General features: G+C 39.0%; 1 protein-coding gene across 1 annotated transcript; it reads right to left on the bottom strand.

The window, feature by feature from the left end:
- Positions 1-365: 365 nt before the first annotated feature.
- LOC310958531 (CD276 antigen-like) lies at positions 366-10843 on the bottom strand. The gene is made up of 10 exons (XM_083929507.1): positions 10810-10843; positions 8841-8901; positions 8368-8630; positions 7433-7529; positions 6863-7129; positions 5277-5384; positions 3327-3395; positions 2183-2233; positions 1575-1701; positions 366-945 (listed from the first exon to the last, which is right to left on the bottom strand). The coding sequence occupies exons 1-10, from the start codon at positions 10813-10815 to the stop codon at positions 456-458; spliced, it is 1539 nt and encodes a 512-aa protein (XP_083785633.1). The 5' UTR covers positions 10816-10843; the 3' UTR covers positions 366-455.
- Between the last annotated feature and the right edge of the window lie 5003 nt (positions 10844-15846).

The following is a 15846-nucleotide window of genomic DNA, read 5'->3' as shown; positions in this document are numbered from 1 at the left end:
TCAGAACAGAAACAGAAACAACTGCAAACATTAATTAAGTGATTTAACAATCCGATCCGTTGGAAAAAGAGAATTGGGTGGTGCAGCTGAAACCACTCTCAGGAGTTTCATGAAAAGCGAAAATAAAGCTAAGATTTAAGCGTGGAGCTTCTCCAGCCTTACTGAAGGGGATGGGGCAAATGATGTTCTTTCTTTAAAGAAGAAAATTAAAAAGAGGTATAACATGTAATACTTTGATCAAAATGGCAGACAGGACAGTTGTGTACAAAATACAAAAGTAGTATTTATTGGATATCTTACATACAGGTATATTGAATTCAGCAACTATTGCAGCATATTTGGGCCGATTCTTTATCTAAGCACGCTGTCTTTAAAAATATATAAACATCATGTAACACAAATGTTTGAACATGTAACAAGTGCTTAAAGTCTTTGTTGGTCACACATTTGTGCCGTCAGGACTTCATACTTTCTGTTTGGAGCTGCAGCACCTCTTCTGTCCCAACTGTGTCCTTGAGTGTGGGGCAGTGTCCCGGGCAAGCCGTAACCAGCACCCTGCATCCTCCTTTTTCCATTAGGAACTTGCTCAAGGACTCATCAAAAAATCGGTTCCCTTCTCTGTACCCATCCAGCAGCAGCAGAGCCTCGCCGGACCTGGTTAACACAGTCCTCAGCTCATCCTCCGTCGATATCTTTTCTGTGAGAGAAAGCTGAGTCGTTATTTCCTGAAACAAGTCCCGCTTCACTTTGATGCAGTCGACATACAAGAGAAGTCGCAGGCTGTTGAGATTGAGGAGGCGAGAGAGGCCGTGTGTGGGCCCCTCAGTCCAAGAAGAGACCAGGATGTGGGCTACGGTTGTCTTCCCGCTTCCTGGGGGTCCCTCGAGGAAAAGTGTCTCTCCAGCTTCTGGGAGTAAAGTTTGAAGATTCACAGGCTGGCCCTTACTGGAGCAGAAAAAACAAGCAGAATTGAGCTTAGAAGCTACACAGGAAATATTAAAACATAGCTTTTAGCTGTGTCAACTGGACATGTCCGCACATAAAGTTTCATTTCTTAAGGTTTAGTCACATTCCTACAAAATTCCATTCATTTCAAAGGAAGTTCAACTTTGAGGAACTCTGACCTGCACAATTACCCTGCTGGCCAATATCGAATCATCTTGGTGGTGTAAAAGGGAGGAAGGTTTTTTTTTACGAAAGAGCAATGTTTTGCATTCTGTTATGAGACAGTAGATACACAAATATGTCTTCAAAAACTGTGTACTTATTTAACCAAGCTAATGGTCAACTTGAACAAGAAAAGGGAGATCCAAAATCACACCTGCAATTACCACTTATTGCCATAGGTGCCGCCAAAGAGAACAAAATGGATAGCTTCAAAATTGTAAATATAAGTTGTTTAATAACAGTTGGTAAACTAGCTAGCTCGTAGATTAGAGAGAATAGGAGGTATCCGAAACATTTCTTAATTGTTTGAAATAAACTCAACTTGAACTTTTGGTGTTACTGTAAATGAGGTCATATAAGTCTGGCGTCCTTATGATCAATGCGGAAAATGTGTGTTTGTGACTCACTTGTTTTGCAGCCTGTGAGGTAGCTCCTCCACACCGAAAGCGTCACAGTGGCGTCTTACTTCCGTGCTTAAGGAGGAGTTGGAATAGTGGGCTTTCAGAAACTCCTCCAGATTTTCCCCCGTGCAACCTGCAGACAATAAAACAGACAGGGTTGTGATAATATCCACGTCATTTCGGTCTCACACAGGAAGGTTGCTGTATGGTACCACAGATGTAGGCTGATATTGTCACAGTAATTAGTGGAACAATAGTTTTGCTTAATTTGTCTTTTTTGAGAAGCTTGTTAAAAACCTTGAACTTGTGGGTGTTTTAAACATCTAAATCACATCACATCTTTTTTTATTCAGTGCTACTGCACTGATCAGATTCGAAATACTGAGCAGATACATTGCTTAGTCCATTGACAGAAAATGTATTGACTAGTTCAAGCAGCTACATTTTAAGGATTTGCTGCTTTTCTACATCTTATGTGGTATAAAACTAAAAATGTTTGATTTGTTGATTGGACAAAAATAAGACATGTTATTGTGTACTTGCATGTTGTATACATCAACTGAAAAACATATAACGTAAACGATAGTTCTTAGAATCCTAGAAGAGTCGCGTACCTTCTTCAAAAATAGTTATCTCTTCGTCATTGTCTTCATTTTTCTCTGGGCCTGATGGAAAGGAACACCACTGTTAGAAAACTAACACAGCAGAAGCACTGCATCTGTCAGTCATTCATTAGTCAGTTATCCGATCATCACTACTCTGACTTTACAAGAATTGTGCTAATGTAAATCCACTCACATACACCTTCATGCAAGCATATAGCAAATTAATCTAAGATGAACTTTGTGAGGTACAACTTCACAGAAAAGGGGATCTCTCCTGTATTCGGGAGAAAAGGTGAAAAAAACTGAGTCCATGTACACAAAACAAGAGAAAATGGCAGCACACAGAGGCAACCGGAGAATGGGATAATGATATCGAAATATGAATGAATCATCACGTTGGAGGAGGAAATCATGATCCTAGTTTCAGGAAGCCCATAAATGTGTGATCTCAACTCAGGGTCGACATTCCTCCAAATCCGTGATTCAATTTCATATTTGATTCAGCTGTCTTTTTTTCCAGCACTGACAGCTATGCTGTTGTTAGACTATCCAGACTTGACTTGATCAAGATCAACAGATCATTGGCTTTATGTCCTGACAGCTGTCATTTTCAACTTCTTCTTTAAAAAAATCATCAAGTGTGATATGCCTGCCATGTTTTTTTTTTATATATCACACTAAGGGCTTAAAACTTAAAACACATAAATCATTAATACTTGTTTATGATGGCTGCGTATATGTCCTGCCATTGCTGTGTTTCCTGAGGTGGCGTATAAAACCTACGAGTAGTATAGCGTACAAACTGTAGTTTTTCTGTCAATGACACATGGGTTATTTATATAACTCATGGGGAAGGCACAATGTTGTCACACAAGTGACTTCAGGGAAGTAGGCGGATTTTCCAGTTCAGTTGTTCGTGTGTCATCTCTGACTCTGGCAGTGATGCCCTAAAAAGTGCAGCTGCAGGCTACTGGTAATCTACACTGTTGCATGTAAAGTGTGGCCATGACTATGTGGCTTTGCTTGTTATGATAGCATGCTTTAACACAGCCTTTTTAATTGGTGTTACATTAATTATGTGTGTGTGTGTGTATGCGTGCGTGCATGCGTGCGTGCATGTGTGCAAGCGTGCGTGTGCTCTGTTTAGACTCACTGGCAGCAGCAGAAACAGACCAGCCTCGACCTTCGACCAAAAGGTTCCTGGTGCTATGAGTCCTGGAACCTATGCAGAAAAAAGACATTGACGTTAAATTATTGTGTTGGTGCAGCATGTCTGTATTTAAATATGGATAGATGGAAGGGTGCAAGTTTGTTTGGTACTGTATGCAAATAGTTTCATTATCGCATCTTGGTAAAATTATATTGCTTAAAAAACATCAACTTTGCTTTCTTTATGTAGAAGAGCTTATTCTATGTTTGACAGGTGATATATTTGAGGTGGGGTTTTTTTTCTAAATATATTCATTCTGGGAAGTTTCACTGAAAGGAAGCATCTGTTTTGCAGGAACAACCTGATAATATTTGCACAGTTACACACCTGGAACTGCAGTAAAACCATTAGCTGGCCACTGAGCAGCTCCACTGGAGCGGTTGGGGTCGTGGTAATGGTCACGTTCCCCACCCAGAGTTGGTGGCCTTGTCAGTCCTGCTCGCTTCTGTAATCTTTAAGAACTCTCAATTTCTTTTATGCTTACCTTTTTATTTATTACATTGTATTTTTCTTTACTACATACAGTATTTTCTCTTATAAATCCCATATTTACCATGTATGCATGTTTCCTTCTGTATATGTATTGTTCAACCTAATCACCTGCAACTAAGACTTTATGGTGTTTAAACCAGCTTAAAAATACTATCCGCAGGCTTCCGAACATGCAGCTTAAGTAATACTTTTTTTTTTTATGTTCACACATTCAAATACGACGAAACGTGTAAGAAGTCTACTAATGAAATGATGGAGGTGTTTGTTTGGGGAATTGTACAAACAACAAACGTGCTATACTGAAAAACTACCCACGCATTAACAAATAGCCTCAAATTCCCCTATCACACAAACCAAGACCAACCTGGGTGTTTCCAAACTGTAACACAAAAAGTGCGAAGTCATTCTCACATGATAACATGCATGACTAGTCACACTCTGGTAAAAGATTCCTCAAAACCAAATGAGAAACATTAATGTGAATAATCTGACATCGAAAATATAAAAATAATCTCTTCAGGGACAAAGGGACTTGATTCAACGTGTATCTCCTTCTGTACCGCAGCCAACGCTGTCTTTTCAGTTGAACTGAAACAGCTGTTAGGGCAAGTTCCTCTGCCCATTTGACAAAGAAAAAAAGTAAACATGGCTATGACGCTCTGGCTTTAACACAGGAAGGAGCCATTTTTGGTGCTGACTAATGAATTCAGCACGAGTATAAGTTGTCTAAGGTGAGACTTAAGAGTTCTGTTCTGGTCAGATAATAAAGTTTTTTAATAAAAAGTTCTATTCTATCCTGTCCCAGGTGATTGCAGCTCTTTTATGTCTTTTTTTTCAGCTGGGTTGTTAGAGTTTTAAAGAAAAGAAACCAATGTGAATACTTACAATGAGGAAATCATAAAAAAAGAAGAAGCACAACTGGAAAATGGAAAGGGTTCCACTCCCTTTCCATATTCCAGTTGTGCGTCTTTCCATATTCGCCACTTTGATTCATTACCAGAAGGGAAATCCAGTGACCCCACCTATTCTGCAGCTTTGTGCTGCAGCATCTTAAATGTCAAGAGACATATTTTGATGATAATCTACTGCACGTGTATCTGTTATTGTGTGTTTATTGTGTGTTGCTGTGCAATAACCCTCCATTTGTCATTCGTATTGCTGCCATTTGTCACTTTGTCACTTTAATATTTCACCATAGCTGTATGTGGAGTTATTGTGCATTGTCAGGTCTTGTGTGCATTACCTCATATGCCTCAAACACAGATTTTATTGAACCTCAGAGTATTCTGATTTGGATAGTCTCCAATCTACACCTGCATGTTATGTATTGCTGTGTTGTAATACAAGTGTACTGAGTTTGTAATGTGCTGCACACATAAAGAATCGTGAGCGACTGCTTACCTTTTTGACGTCGATACACGAGGAATGCAGCAATGACAAGAAAGATCACTCCTATGCTCATTACGACAATGACAGCATCATTTTTTACACGAGGTACAGGTATTTCATCTGGGAAAAGAGTTTGAAAGGATCAGTGTTAAAATGTGCCACAGAACTTGTAATTCAGCAATGACAGGACCAGGACAAGTGTTGGTGAGTTATACCCATGCTTTAAATGTTTGACCACTTAGGAAATAACCAAATATACCAAAGATAAACTATTGCAGACTTCCCCTTTCTGGGTAAGAACAAAAAAAGAAATGTAGCATTCAAAGTGACTCAAGCTTGTGTACTTATTATCTGATAAGCTGTGCATGTAGCTTGATCTTCTTTTACTTTTCTTATTTTTGATGTATTTACAAGAAGTTTCCCTGCATTTTGGCATTAAAAAACCTTATACTTTCACAATTTCTATCCTATTGAGTTCCAACATGTTACATTCAAAACAGCAAATAATGCTTTGCACACATAAGCGGAAACATGAGCAGCCCACATATACACACAAACAAGCCACACATTTCCACACAAGTCAACACTGCTGAATATAAAATAATTTCCCCCATGGGATATTAAAGTATTTCTGATTCTGATTCTGATTCTCAATTGTTCGAACCCAAACACCACCCACAGCTTCAGTGGAAAGCAGGGAAACATATTATAACTCTTGAAAGCTGTAGGCAAGAGCTAACATGCTCATATGTATCCGCTTTGTTAGTAATCACATTTGATGTGGGTTTAGATTGCTCTAATGTGAACATAACAGGAAACAGCAGTAGTGATAAGTACGCAAGTGGTATGTCCTGTTTCTAGATGAGAATATCCAAAGCTTCACATCACTTAATAGTCCCAGCTGCTTTTTATTGTGACAGATTAGAAGTTAGAATCAGTACAATTCTGCCTCGATTTTCTTTCATTCATAGAAAAGTGGTTAATGTGGGTGCTGAGAGACAAAAAAGGTCAGTGGTGGAAGAAGTAAGTATAAATAAAAAAGAAAGTCCTGTCTTCAAAATGTTACTTAAGTACAAAAGTGTTAGCAATGGAATGTACTTAATGTACTAAAAGTTTAAAGATAACAACAGATATTATGTAGAATGCCCCATTTCAGAATAATGTATATTATTGGATTTTAAATACTGATTCATTATCTGTAAGCACCACTTTCATTTTGCAGCTGGCACAAGGGGTGTGATTTCAACTGATGACATGGGTATTTTACAGTAGATAAAAATCTCAAACAACACATCTTAATGTATTAATGTATTATATTTTGTAATGATCTGAATCTGCAAAGTCACTATCAAACAAATCTATTGGAAGAAAAAGTTTGATATTTTCTTCTGACTGACATGTAGTAGAGTAAAGGTATAAAGTTTGCATAAAATGGAAATTCTTGTAAAGTACAAGTACCTCTAAATTTCACTTGAGTACAGTACTTTACCTGGAGATGTTGCATTGAAACGGTCACCATTTGAAAATTCCCTGTGTGCTTGTAACTTCTCACCAGTTAAATATATGAGTAAAGAGCCTTCAAGGAACTCAAACTTTACCTGGAATATGAAATGTTGCAGCTGAGCCATCATTTATAAATGTGCACGTGTAGTTGTTTATGTCTGATGATCTGACGCGTATCTGACTGGTGACTATAAAAAGCTGGTCTGGAGTTGATACGGCAGTGGTATTGGGACTGAGCTTCTGCAGGTGTCCATCCTTCCACGTAACAGAAGACTCTGGGTATCCCTCTGACTGACAGGTTAGCAGCACCTCATCCCCCTCTGCAGCCTTCTGAATGTGTTTAGTCACGGCTTTATAAGGTGCTAGGGGAGAATAAGGGAGGAAGAATATATGATAACTACCTTGTGTAGAATAGAATAGTACCACTACGATATAATCTTATGATTATTAGAAATTTTGTATGTTGTCTTTAAATGAGCCAAAAGCATTTTTTTCTCCAAATTGAGTAATCCTGTACTTGCAGTAGTTTCATTTTCATTATGAGTTATACCGCAAATGGCCAGAAATGACCACATGGCATGACCAATGAGCAAGACCATTACCAGAACAAAGCCTGTGAAAGCCTAAAAACCTGTGTGACACTCATACACAGACTCGGTACTTACCTACAACTGACAAAGTTATCGTTTTGTAATCAGCCCCTTCTCCTGTCTGCACTAAACACTGGTAGGTACCAGAGTCATTGATTCTGAGCTTGGAGACCTGTGACAAAGGAAGGAAGCAGAGTCCTTAGACGTGTTAATGTCCATATAACACATTTTCCCACATAAACTGGCAAAATAAATTACATAGTCCCTCTTTCTCTTTGTTATACAAGGTCTTAGCACATCTCTTGGTCCACACATTGATCTATTTTAAGCTAACCATGTTTGTTTTCTGTCCCTTCTTGACAGTGGTGCCTTAGTATCTAATTACAACACTGAGCACACAGAGAATGATATTGAGATAAATATGATACTTTCACATAAGCGAGGAATTAGTGTTGCAGGTATCATTACTCAATACCTTAAGGTATCAACCAAAAAAACCCAGTGCCAAGTAGTTTTGAAACTTTCCAGTCAAACGATACCTGCATTTACCTGCAGAAAAAAAGAACTATTTGTACGTGTTTGCTCGCAGCCAATCCCTGCCAACACTCTACGATTTAATGTGACGTGTGATTGACCCACTAACGCAACAGCTAAAACCCATACAGTCTGTGGTGATGTGAGGTCGAGCGCGGTGTATTCGCTGAGTTGGCAGTTCAACATGATGGGTATTGAATGAAGTAGAAAAAAAGGGTTTCAACCGAAGTACTTTAAGGGTACTGGTATTGATGCTGGTATTGTAATCGTTTAAATGATACCTAGCCCTATGACGGATCCAGTACAGTTTATATGGCATCTCAAATGTCCCGCTGGATAATTGAACCCTCACTTCAGTAATACCAGAAAGAATGAAAAGGGGATGGTAAGTTTGAACAGGTTAGCCACGTCATGTCGCAAGGAATAATCTCCTTCAAATTCTAAGCAAATCTGAACACATCACTGCCAGTATTGACCTGTAATTTGGCCCAGCCATTTTGCAGCTCGTCGGCGAGAAGCCTCACTCTCCCCCGATAGTCCGGATCGCCGGACTCCAAGTTCTTCTTTGAGTTGTCCATATGGTACACGTCCCGAACCAAGGTGGAGGTGATCCAGTGCCAGGTCACCTTCAAGTCAGCATTAGGATTTGATAGTTTAGGCTGAAACCTGCAGCCCATCACAACATCTCCACCAAACTTTGACACGTACTTGGTTTGCTCTGCCTCAACAGTGAACAACACTACGGGGAAATCATACAAAGTAATGTCACGATTAATGTCAAGCCCCGAAGCAATATACAACATCAAATCAAGCAGACTCGATGATTCTGTTTTGCTTTTGGCTAGTCATTGGCTTGTGTCAAATAGAAATAGAAATGTTTAATGTAGATATCATTTTTATCTTGTATGAGCTCTTATTTAATTATTTATTTGAGATTTCTAATACACACCTGACAGAGATGGCTGAAGCATGACTTGCAAAACAACAATTAGGGCCCAGTCCATTGAGACCTATGGGGAAAACAACAGGAAGTTATGCAGATGTTGAGTCATTTTACTGTAGAAGGCCAGATATCAATACCGCGGCAACAAGTAGTTTGATCTAGTTTACTTCTTTACTTTGCAAAAAATTAGATGAATGAGGTACAAAAAACATCACATGGTAGTGAGACACCTTGTTATTCTCTTAACCAGCATGACTCAGCTCTGCAAAGCAACTTACTTCCTTATTGATTTATTCTTGATTGACAAAAATAGAAACAATTTTTTTGTTGACTCTGTAGCAATATCAACACACACAAACAAACACGCACGCACACACACACACACACACACACACACACACACACACCACGCACAGCTGTTTTTCCTCTTTATAAGCATCATGCTTTAGTAGGGGAAGCTTTAGTCGGACACTTTTAACTAGAAGGTGCTTTACATAAACTTGATTTGAAACTTTTAGTAATCCTGTTGAGACGATGCTCTTACCCAAATCAAGGGGTGATTTATTTACATAGCTCAAATTTGAAGAGATTTATTGCGCAAGCTGCTGACTGATAAGTATATTAATCATTTTGTGTGAAGATTTCCTGTGAAATAGAAATGACTGCAGTTCTGAAGAACACTCTGCATTTGAATGTGGGTGAGCTGTCACTGATGATTAAACTCATAAAGTTAGTTTATGTGCATTAAGTTGAGTACATGTGCTTGACTTTATTATTGACACAAGTAAGTGTGTAAACAAGGAAGACATTTCACTCTCAGTGTAGGCCACTTGCACAGAAATGGACAGCTAAAAACAAGACTAACAAAGATGAAAAAAGTAAATGTTATCTTGGTAACATACTGGATTTATTCTAAAATACTGTTATTTTTTATTGTTCAGAATTCAATAGAACATCCGCTGTGGCTATACCGTTACTGTACTAGCATGTTTTTTTAAATAACTAAGGCACTTCAACCAAAAACCTTTATTTTGTTGAAAAAAAACAGTTAAAAAAAAAAAAGCAAAATTAGAGAGCAGTAACCCTTGTGTCAGAAGAGAAGATTTAACCAATGTTTTCTTTAGGCTATAGGATTGAAAAATGAATAGGAAGTATAGAGGCCCTTGCTTTGAATGACTTTGAATGATCTCTAGTTTCTCACTCTGCTCTGGTTTGATCTTGGTCCGTTCTTCTTCAGTCTTTTCCACAGTTCAGTAACTGTAGTGGGTTTCTTAGACATTACTTTGTTACCAAGGATTTTCCAGAGATTCTCTATCGGGTTTAGCTCTAGATTCATTCAAGGCAAGGGCCTCTACACTTCCTATTCATTTTTGAATCCTATAGCCCTAAGAAAGCATTGTTCAATATCTTCTCCACTGACACAAGGGTTACTGTTCTCTAACTCTGCTCACTTTGTTTGTTCACAAAATAAAGGTTTTCGTTGAAGTGCCTTGGTTATTTAAAAAAAATAATGCTAGTACAGCAGCGGTATAGCCACAGCAGATATTCTATCAAATTATGAAAAATTAAAAATAACAGTATTTCAGAATAGATCAAGTATTTACAATGTGTGCTTTAATTTGACAAACAGAGACACTGCAAGGCAGGGCAGTTACTAAAAGCCTGTGGTGAACATATTCAGCTACTATAATTAAGATAAATGCAGGCTGTTGGTGTTTGGGCTACAGGTTCAAACACATACGGTAGCAAAAACATTATAAATGGCAAAATTCATATTTAAATATAAGACCTGATAAATACAAATCACATAAATAAGAAAAATAACAAGTACATAGAGTAAGTAAGCCATTATAGTATAATAATACTAATACTACTACTAATAATAATAATAATAGCCACCGTAATCATAATAAATAGGCTTTAAGTTTAAAAGTTGTGCAGACCTGGTGTTTGTCAGCCAATGATATGTTCCTACCTGCATGCAACAGCGAGTTGTATTTTCATTTGGTGTTTCCTTCTTCCTTCGCTCTGACTGATCTGAAGTCGGAGTCCTTTCTGTTTCGGCCTATATGGAGGACGTCCTCGTTCGTGGGGACATCCCACCTCTTTCACACACCCACAACTTTCACTTAGTGTACTGTAGCTGTAACGCAGACCCTAATACGAACCCTCCTAAACCTCAACAAACTAAGAGTTTACGTTGTAAGGTTCAATCTATGTCCCCATGTTGTGAATAATAGGCTACTACATGAAAAACACCACAAACGCCATTACGTCCCGCAATTCAACAAACTTGGAGGAGGAAGCAAACCCAGTGGAGGGACCTTTGTCAGACCCAAGGACAGTTACATAGTCACGGCGGGGATACACGGAAGTAGATCACTGCATTTACAGTAAGGAGCAGATGGCTTAATACTGGCACTAGGCTCGTCTACCCGGCAACAGGTCGTAAAAGAGCTTTAACAACAAAGGCAGTCAGACGTTGTTTGTCTGCTGCATGTGCGGCAATAGCTCACAGAAGAAAATGGAGACGTCTATAACCTAAATAAAATGAAGCAGTCAGTCATACGGTTATTCTCTAGGTGTTGTAAACGGATAGCTCGTCTGTTTCGCTGTCAGTTTCTGTCTCTGTGTGAGTCTCAGGGGTCCTTATGTATGACATCATGTGTACTGTCCAGGTTTACCATCACTATTGAAAACAGTATCACCCCATCATCGAGTTTACCGTCACCTGCCTCATACAAGTCACCATCAAAAGAAAGATTCCGTTGTGCTTGAGTGAACAGGAGGGTATCCGTGTATCTGCTCTGCCTTCCTAATCTTAGGTACATTATAAATGCTGTATCTTCTAAATCTAGCCTACTTATCAAAAGTAAAAGTAACTTCATTATACCAATATCCTGTAACTGATGCTAAAACATTTGACACATAACACATTTAATTACTTAATAGACTAATTACTATTCATTTGTAAAGATAAAATGTTACAAAAAACAGTGTGTGTCCAGCACACACAAACATATAAACTCTCACGCACAATTTTAAAATTCACAGTTCAGCCATCCGTGAGGAACTCGGAGTAGAGCCGCTGCTCCTTTGCATTGAAAGGAACCAGTTGAGGTGGTTCAGGAGGAGGCCTCGGGGAAGACCCAAGACCAGGTGGAGAGATTATATCTCCACACTGGCCTGGGAACGCCTCGGGATCCCTAAGTTAGAGCTGGTTAATGTGGCCCGGGAAAGGGAAGTTTGGGGTCCCCTGCTAAAGCTGCTGCCCCCGCGACCCGACCCCGGATAAGCGGATGAAGATGAGATGAGATGAGACTAATGGACAGTATTGTTATAAATGCATCATACATATCTATTATGTGTTGACAACTTACTCTGTAAATACATTTAGTGGTGTAAAAAGTACAATATTTCCCTGTGGAATTAATAATAATAAAGTAGATAATACTCAAATTCAACTATCACACAATTGACCACAGAACTTGTGTAAATGTGCATAGTTGATTTCCACCCCTGATAAGAAAAACGGCTACCACTTGGCAGCAACTGAATTGGATTTTTTTTTCTAAGTCAGGGTTGGCATGCAAATGAGATTCGTGTTCAGGCAAGTAAACAACCGTCATTTGGGAAAGCTGGAAATTTAAATGGAAAATATTCTGATGCAACATATAAGAGAGATCTTAAGATTTGAATCACCGAGGTAGAGCCAGGTGGAATTCCCATGTGCAAGAGGTGAACATGCAAACAATGATCACAGATTGCATTGTGCCACAGTTTGACTTTGTGGGCTTTCCATCAGTTCACATGTTGTATGTGTTCAAACACAACTTTTTCTTTTCTGGAATATAATAGCAGGACATGGCAGATCTTATCGATGTTTTTGCACGTTTATGCCACCATTTCCTTCACTTTGGAAACCCCTTGGGATATCTGAAAACCTTAAAAACTTATACCCAGATTGCTCAATTTCAGTACCTGCGGGACATGTTTGTTTAACACATCTCATGTAAAACCCCTAAACACCTGTTAAACACATTTGTTTCTACTAAATGAGGTACAGTCAATGCAGAAAGATTCAGTATGCTATGGTTGTTGTCGTGTACCGCTGTAACCAGGAGGGTGTACATGAGCATTTCTTTCCTAAATACATTATTGTGTTAAAAAAGATAAAGGGCATTACTGTATGACTCATTTATATTGAGTTGGCTGTGAACTGTAGGAGGTGGAATATCAGGTTTTATTTGTCCAGGAAGGTGAAAGTTGGCCACGAGTCCCAAACGCTGTTCTAATGCATTGATGAAAAACGATAGCTTGGCTTGATATGGTTGTTCACTCACCAGCATGGAGCTTTTCACTTTGACTGATCAAAACAAAATAAAAAGAGGCTTGGGACGCTAACTCTCATCTATCGTCTATATCCACTTTTTCTGTGCTGTGTGCTCAAGCCTTTACCAGATTGCATAAAAGACTTCCACCTTCAAACTTTACTCTCTATAATAGCTTAGATGAATATTTCACTTAAAATAAGAGAAGTTGGTTAAAACAGTCGCCCCATGTAAAGAGGCCGAAGATCCTCGAGGCAGCAGCCGCTGGTTCGACTCCGACTTGTGGCCCTTTGCTGCATGTCTCCCCCTCTCTCTCTCACCCCATTTCCTGTCTGTCCTAAAAAATGAAAAGGCTTGAAAAACTGCCGAAAAATCATCTTTAATAACAAAAAGAAAAAAAAGAAGTTGCTATAGTAGATCTAAAACGTTTTCTTTCAAATTGTTGACCCTGTGATCAAAACTCCACTCCTAAGGCGGTTTGTTAATTGAGGCTTTGCATTTTGTATATTATAATATATATCCTTGGAAATCCTTCTAATTTGGAGATGTATACATCTGATTGTAAATGCAATTTTGAGACATATACGTTGATTCTAAATGCAAACAAGCCACTGACTGTAAAATAATCAATTATTGACTTAGAGCCACAAACACCAACAGAGGGAGCCATTTCTCTTGCAAGTAGCCTGGGACCAAACTGTGTATTTCTCATCCACACAACAGAAGGTGATGGTCATCATAATGCTCCCATAACAGGGGGTCCTCGGAGTAACTGCAGGGGGTCTGCCAAACTGTTTGATCACCTTTGTAATTTTTTTCTTTTTAAAAAATATGTGAGATTTGTGAAAAAATAAATAAATACTTTTACACAACCTTGATGATAGGCTCACAGGCTTAGTGGTAGCCACTAAGGTAGCCATGCAATGATATAATTAAGCTGAAGGATTCAATGTGCCTGCCAAATGTATGTTTAACATTAATGTATGGTTTATAAATATAGGAATATGTTAAGAATGATCATTGTAATATCTAAGTCATGGGTAGCCACCCCTGCTCTTGGAGATCTACTGCCCTGCATGTTTTAGGTTTGTCCCCACTCGAACACACCTGATTCTCATGATCATCAAACCCCTGACAAACTTCAGCTGTTTAATAATGTGCAGAGTATTAGAATCAGTTGGAGTTGGGAGAAACCTAAAACATGCAGGGCAGTAGCTCTCCAGGAGTATTGGCTACCCCTGAAGTATTCAAGATTCAAGATTCAAGAAGCTTTATCTATCCCGAGGGAAATTATTGTGCAACAGTTTCAATACGAAGATGGGAAAGGATCAGAGTAACAATAAACTAACATAAATCAAATAAAAATAAAGCTAACGTAAAATAAATCAAACAATAACTAAGTGTGACAGAGTGCAACAGACATTGTGGTTAAGCTTAGGTATATACAATATACAACAATACGCACTGTGCAGTTTAGCAGCATATTGAAATAAAATAAGTACAAACTAAATAAGTGATAAGGAGCGATAAGTGATAAAAGTGTTAAAAATGTAGCAGCATTTCCTTAAAAATGTAGCAGCATTTCCTACAGAACTAAGTTACTGTAGGAAATGCTTGTATTGTATGCACATAAAAAGCTGTGTGCAGTAAGGTGGTCATAGGCCCCTGTTAGTTTGGGCCCCCCACATTATTAATTGTGCGTTATCAGAAGAAAAAAATAGCTACAACAGAAGAAGAGTCTGCAACCTTGAAAAATCCTGTCAATTTAGGAATTTTCTTTAGTAGATCTTGGTCCGGTTGTTCTTGTTCTTGTTCTTTTTCGTGCTTCGCTATAACATTCCCTTTCTGACATTTGGCCTCTATACTGTCTAGTTACAGTGAGTGAGGTATCATTAGACAACAAAACTGACCTTATGAACCTGGCTACATGATGGCAGCTGATTGGGTGAATGTGTCCCATATCTATCCAATCAGTGGCCTCATTATTCATTCATTCATCTTCAACCTGTTGTTAAAAAATGTTTCTAAGGGCCCAAATAGGAGGTACGTTTTTTTTTCCAGTGAAGTAAATTACATTTTTTTTTTCAAATGGCCAGTCCGAAGCCCCTGCACACCTGGGGCCCCTAGGCTGCAGCCTGTGCATTAATCTGCCTCTGATTGTGTGTATAGGCTTTAGGCCAGCCTAGTTGTTTAATATACAACTCAGATTAATGTACTATTTGTAGTGGGGAGGTTAGCACTGTCACCTCACAGTGACATTGCTCCTGGTTCGGATCTTGGCTGGGGCCTTTTTGCGTGGAGTTTGCATGTTCTCCCTGTGTCTGCGTGGGTTTTCTCCGGTTTTCCTCCCACAGTCCAAAGACGTGCATGTGTTAGGTTCATTGATGACTCTAAATAGCCCGTAGGTGTGAATGGTTGTCTGTCTCTGTTCGTCTCTATGTGCCCTGTGATAGTCTGGCGTCCTGTCAAGGGTGCACCCCCCCTCACGCCCGATGTCAGCTGGGATCGGCTCCAGCCCCCCGGACAAGCGGTTGAAGATGAAAAGTCCCTGCTTTGTCTCTCTTTCAGGTTAGGGACCCCTGCCCCATAATATTATTTTTTGACATTTATTTGCTTTATTTTGAAAGTTTGAGCGGAAGTACTGCGTATACCTTACACCGGAGACTCCATACACATTAACT

Source organism: Echiichthys vipera, assembly GCF_963691815.1.
Source record: "Echiichthys vipera genome assembly, chromosome: 16".
NCBI lineage: Eukaryota > Metazoa > Chordata > Actinopteri > Perciformes > Trachinidae > Echiichthys > Echiichthys vipera.
Note: the sequence above shows the minus strand (reverse complement) of the source record. Positions and strands in the feature narration are given on the sequence as shown.

Coding starts and splice junctions, on each gene's coding strand:
- LOC310958531 (XM_083929507.1), bottom strand. Junction 2,234..3,326: donor GTCTGTTTCTGCTGCTGCCA/GTGAGTCTAAAC, acceptor CCTTTCCATCAG/GCCCAGAGAAAAATGAAGAC. Junction 1,702..2,182: donor GATAACTATTTTTGAAGAAG/GTACGCGACTCT, acceptor TATTGTCTGCAG/GTTGCACGGGGGAAAATCTG.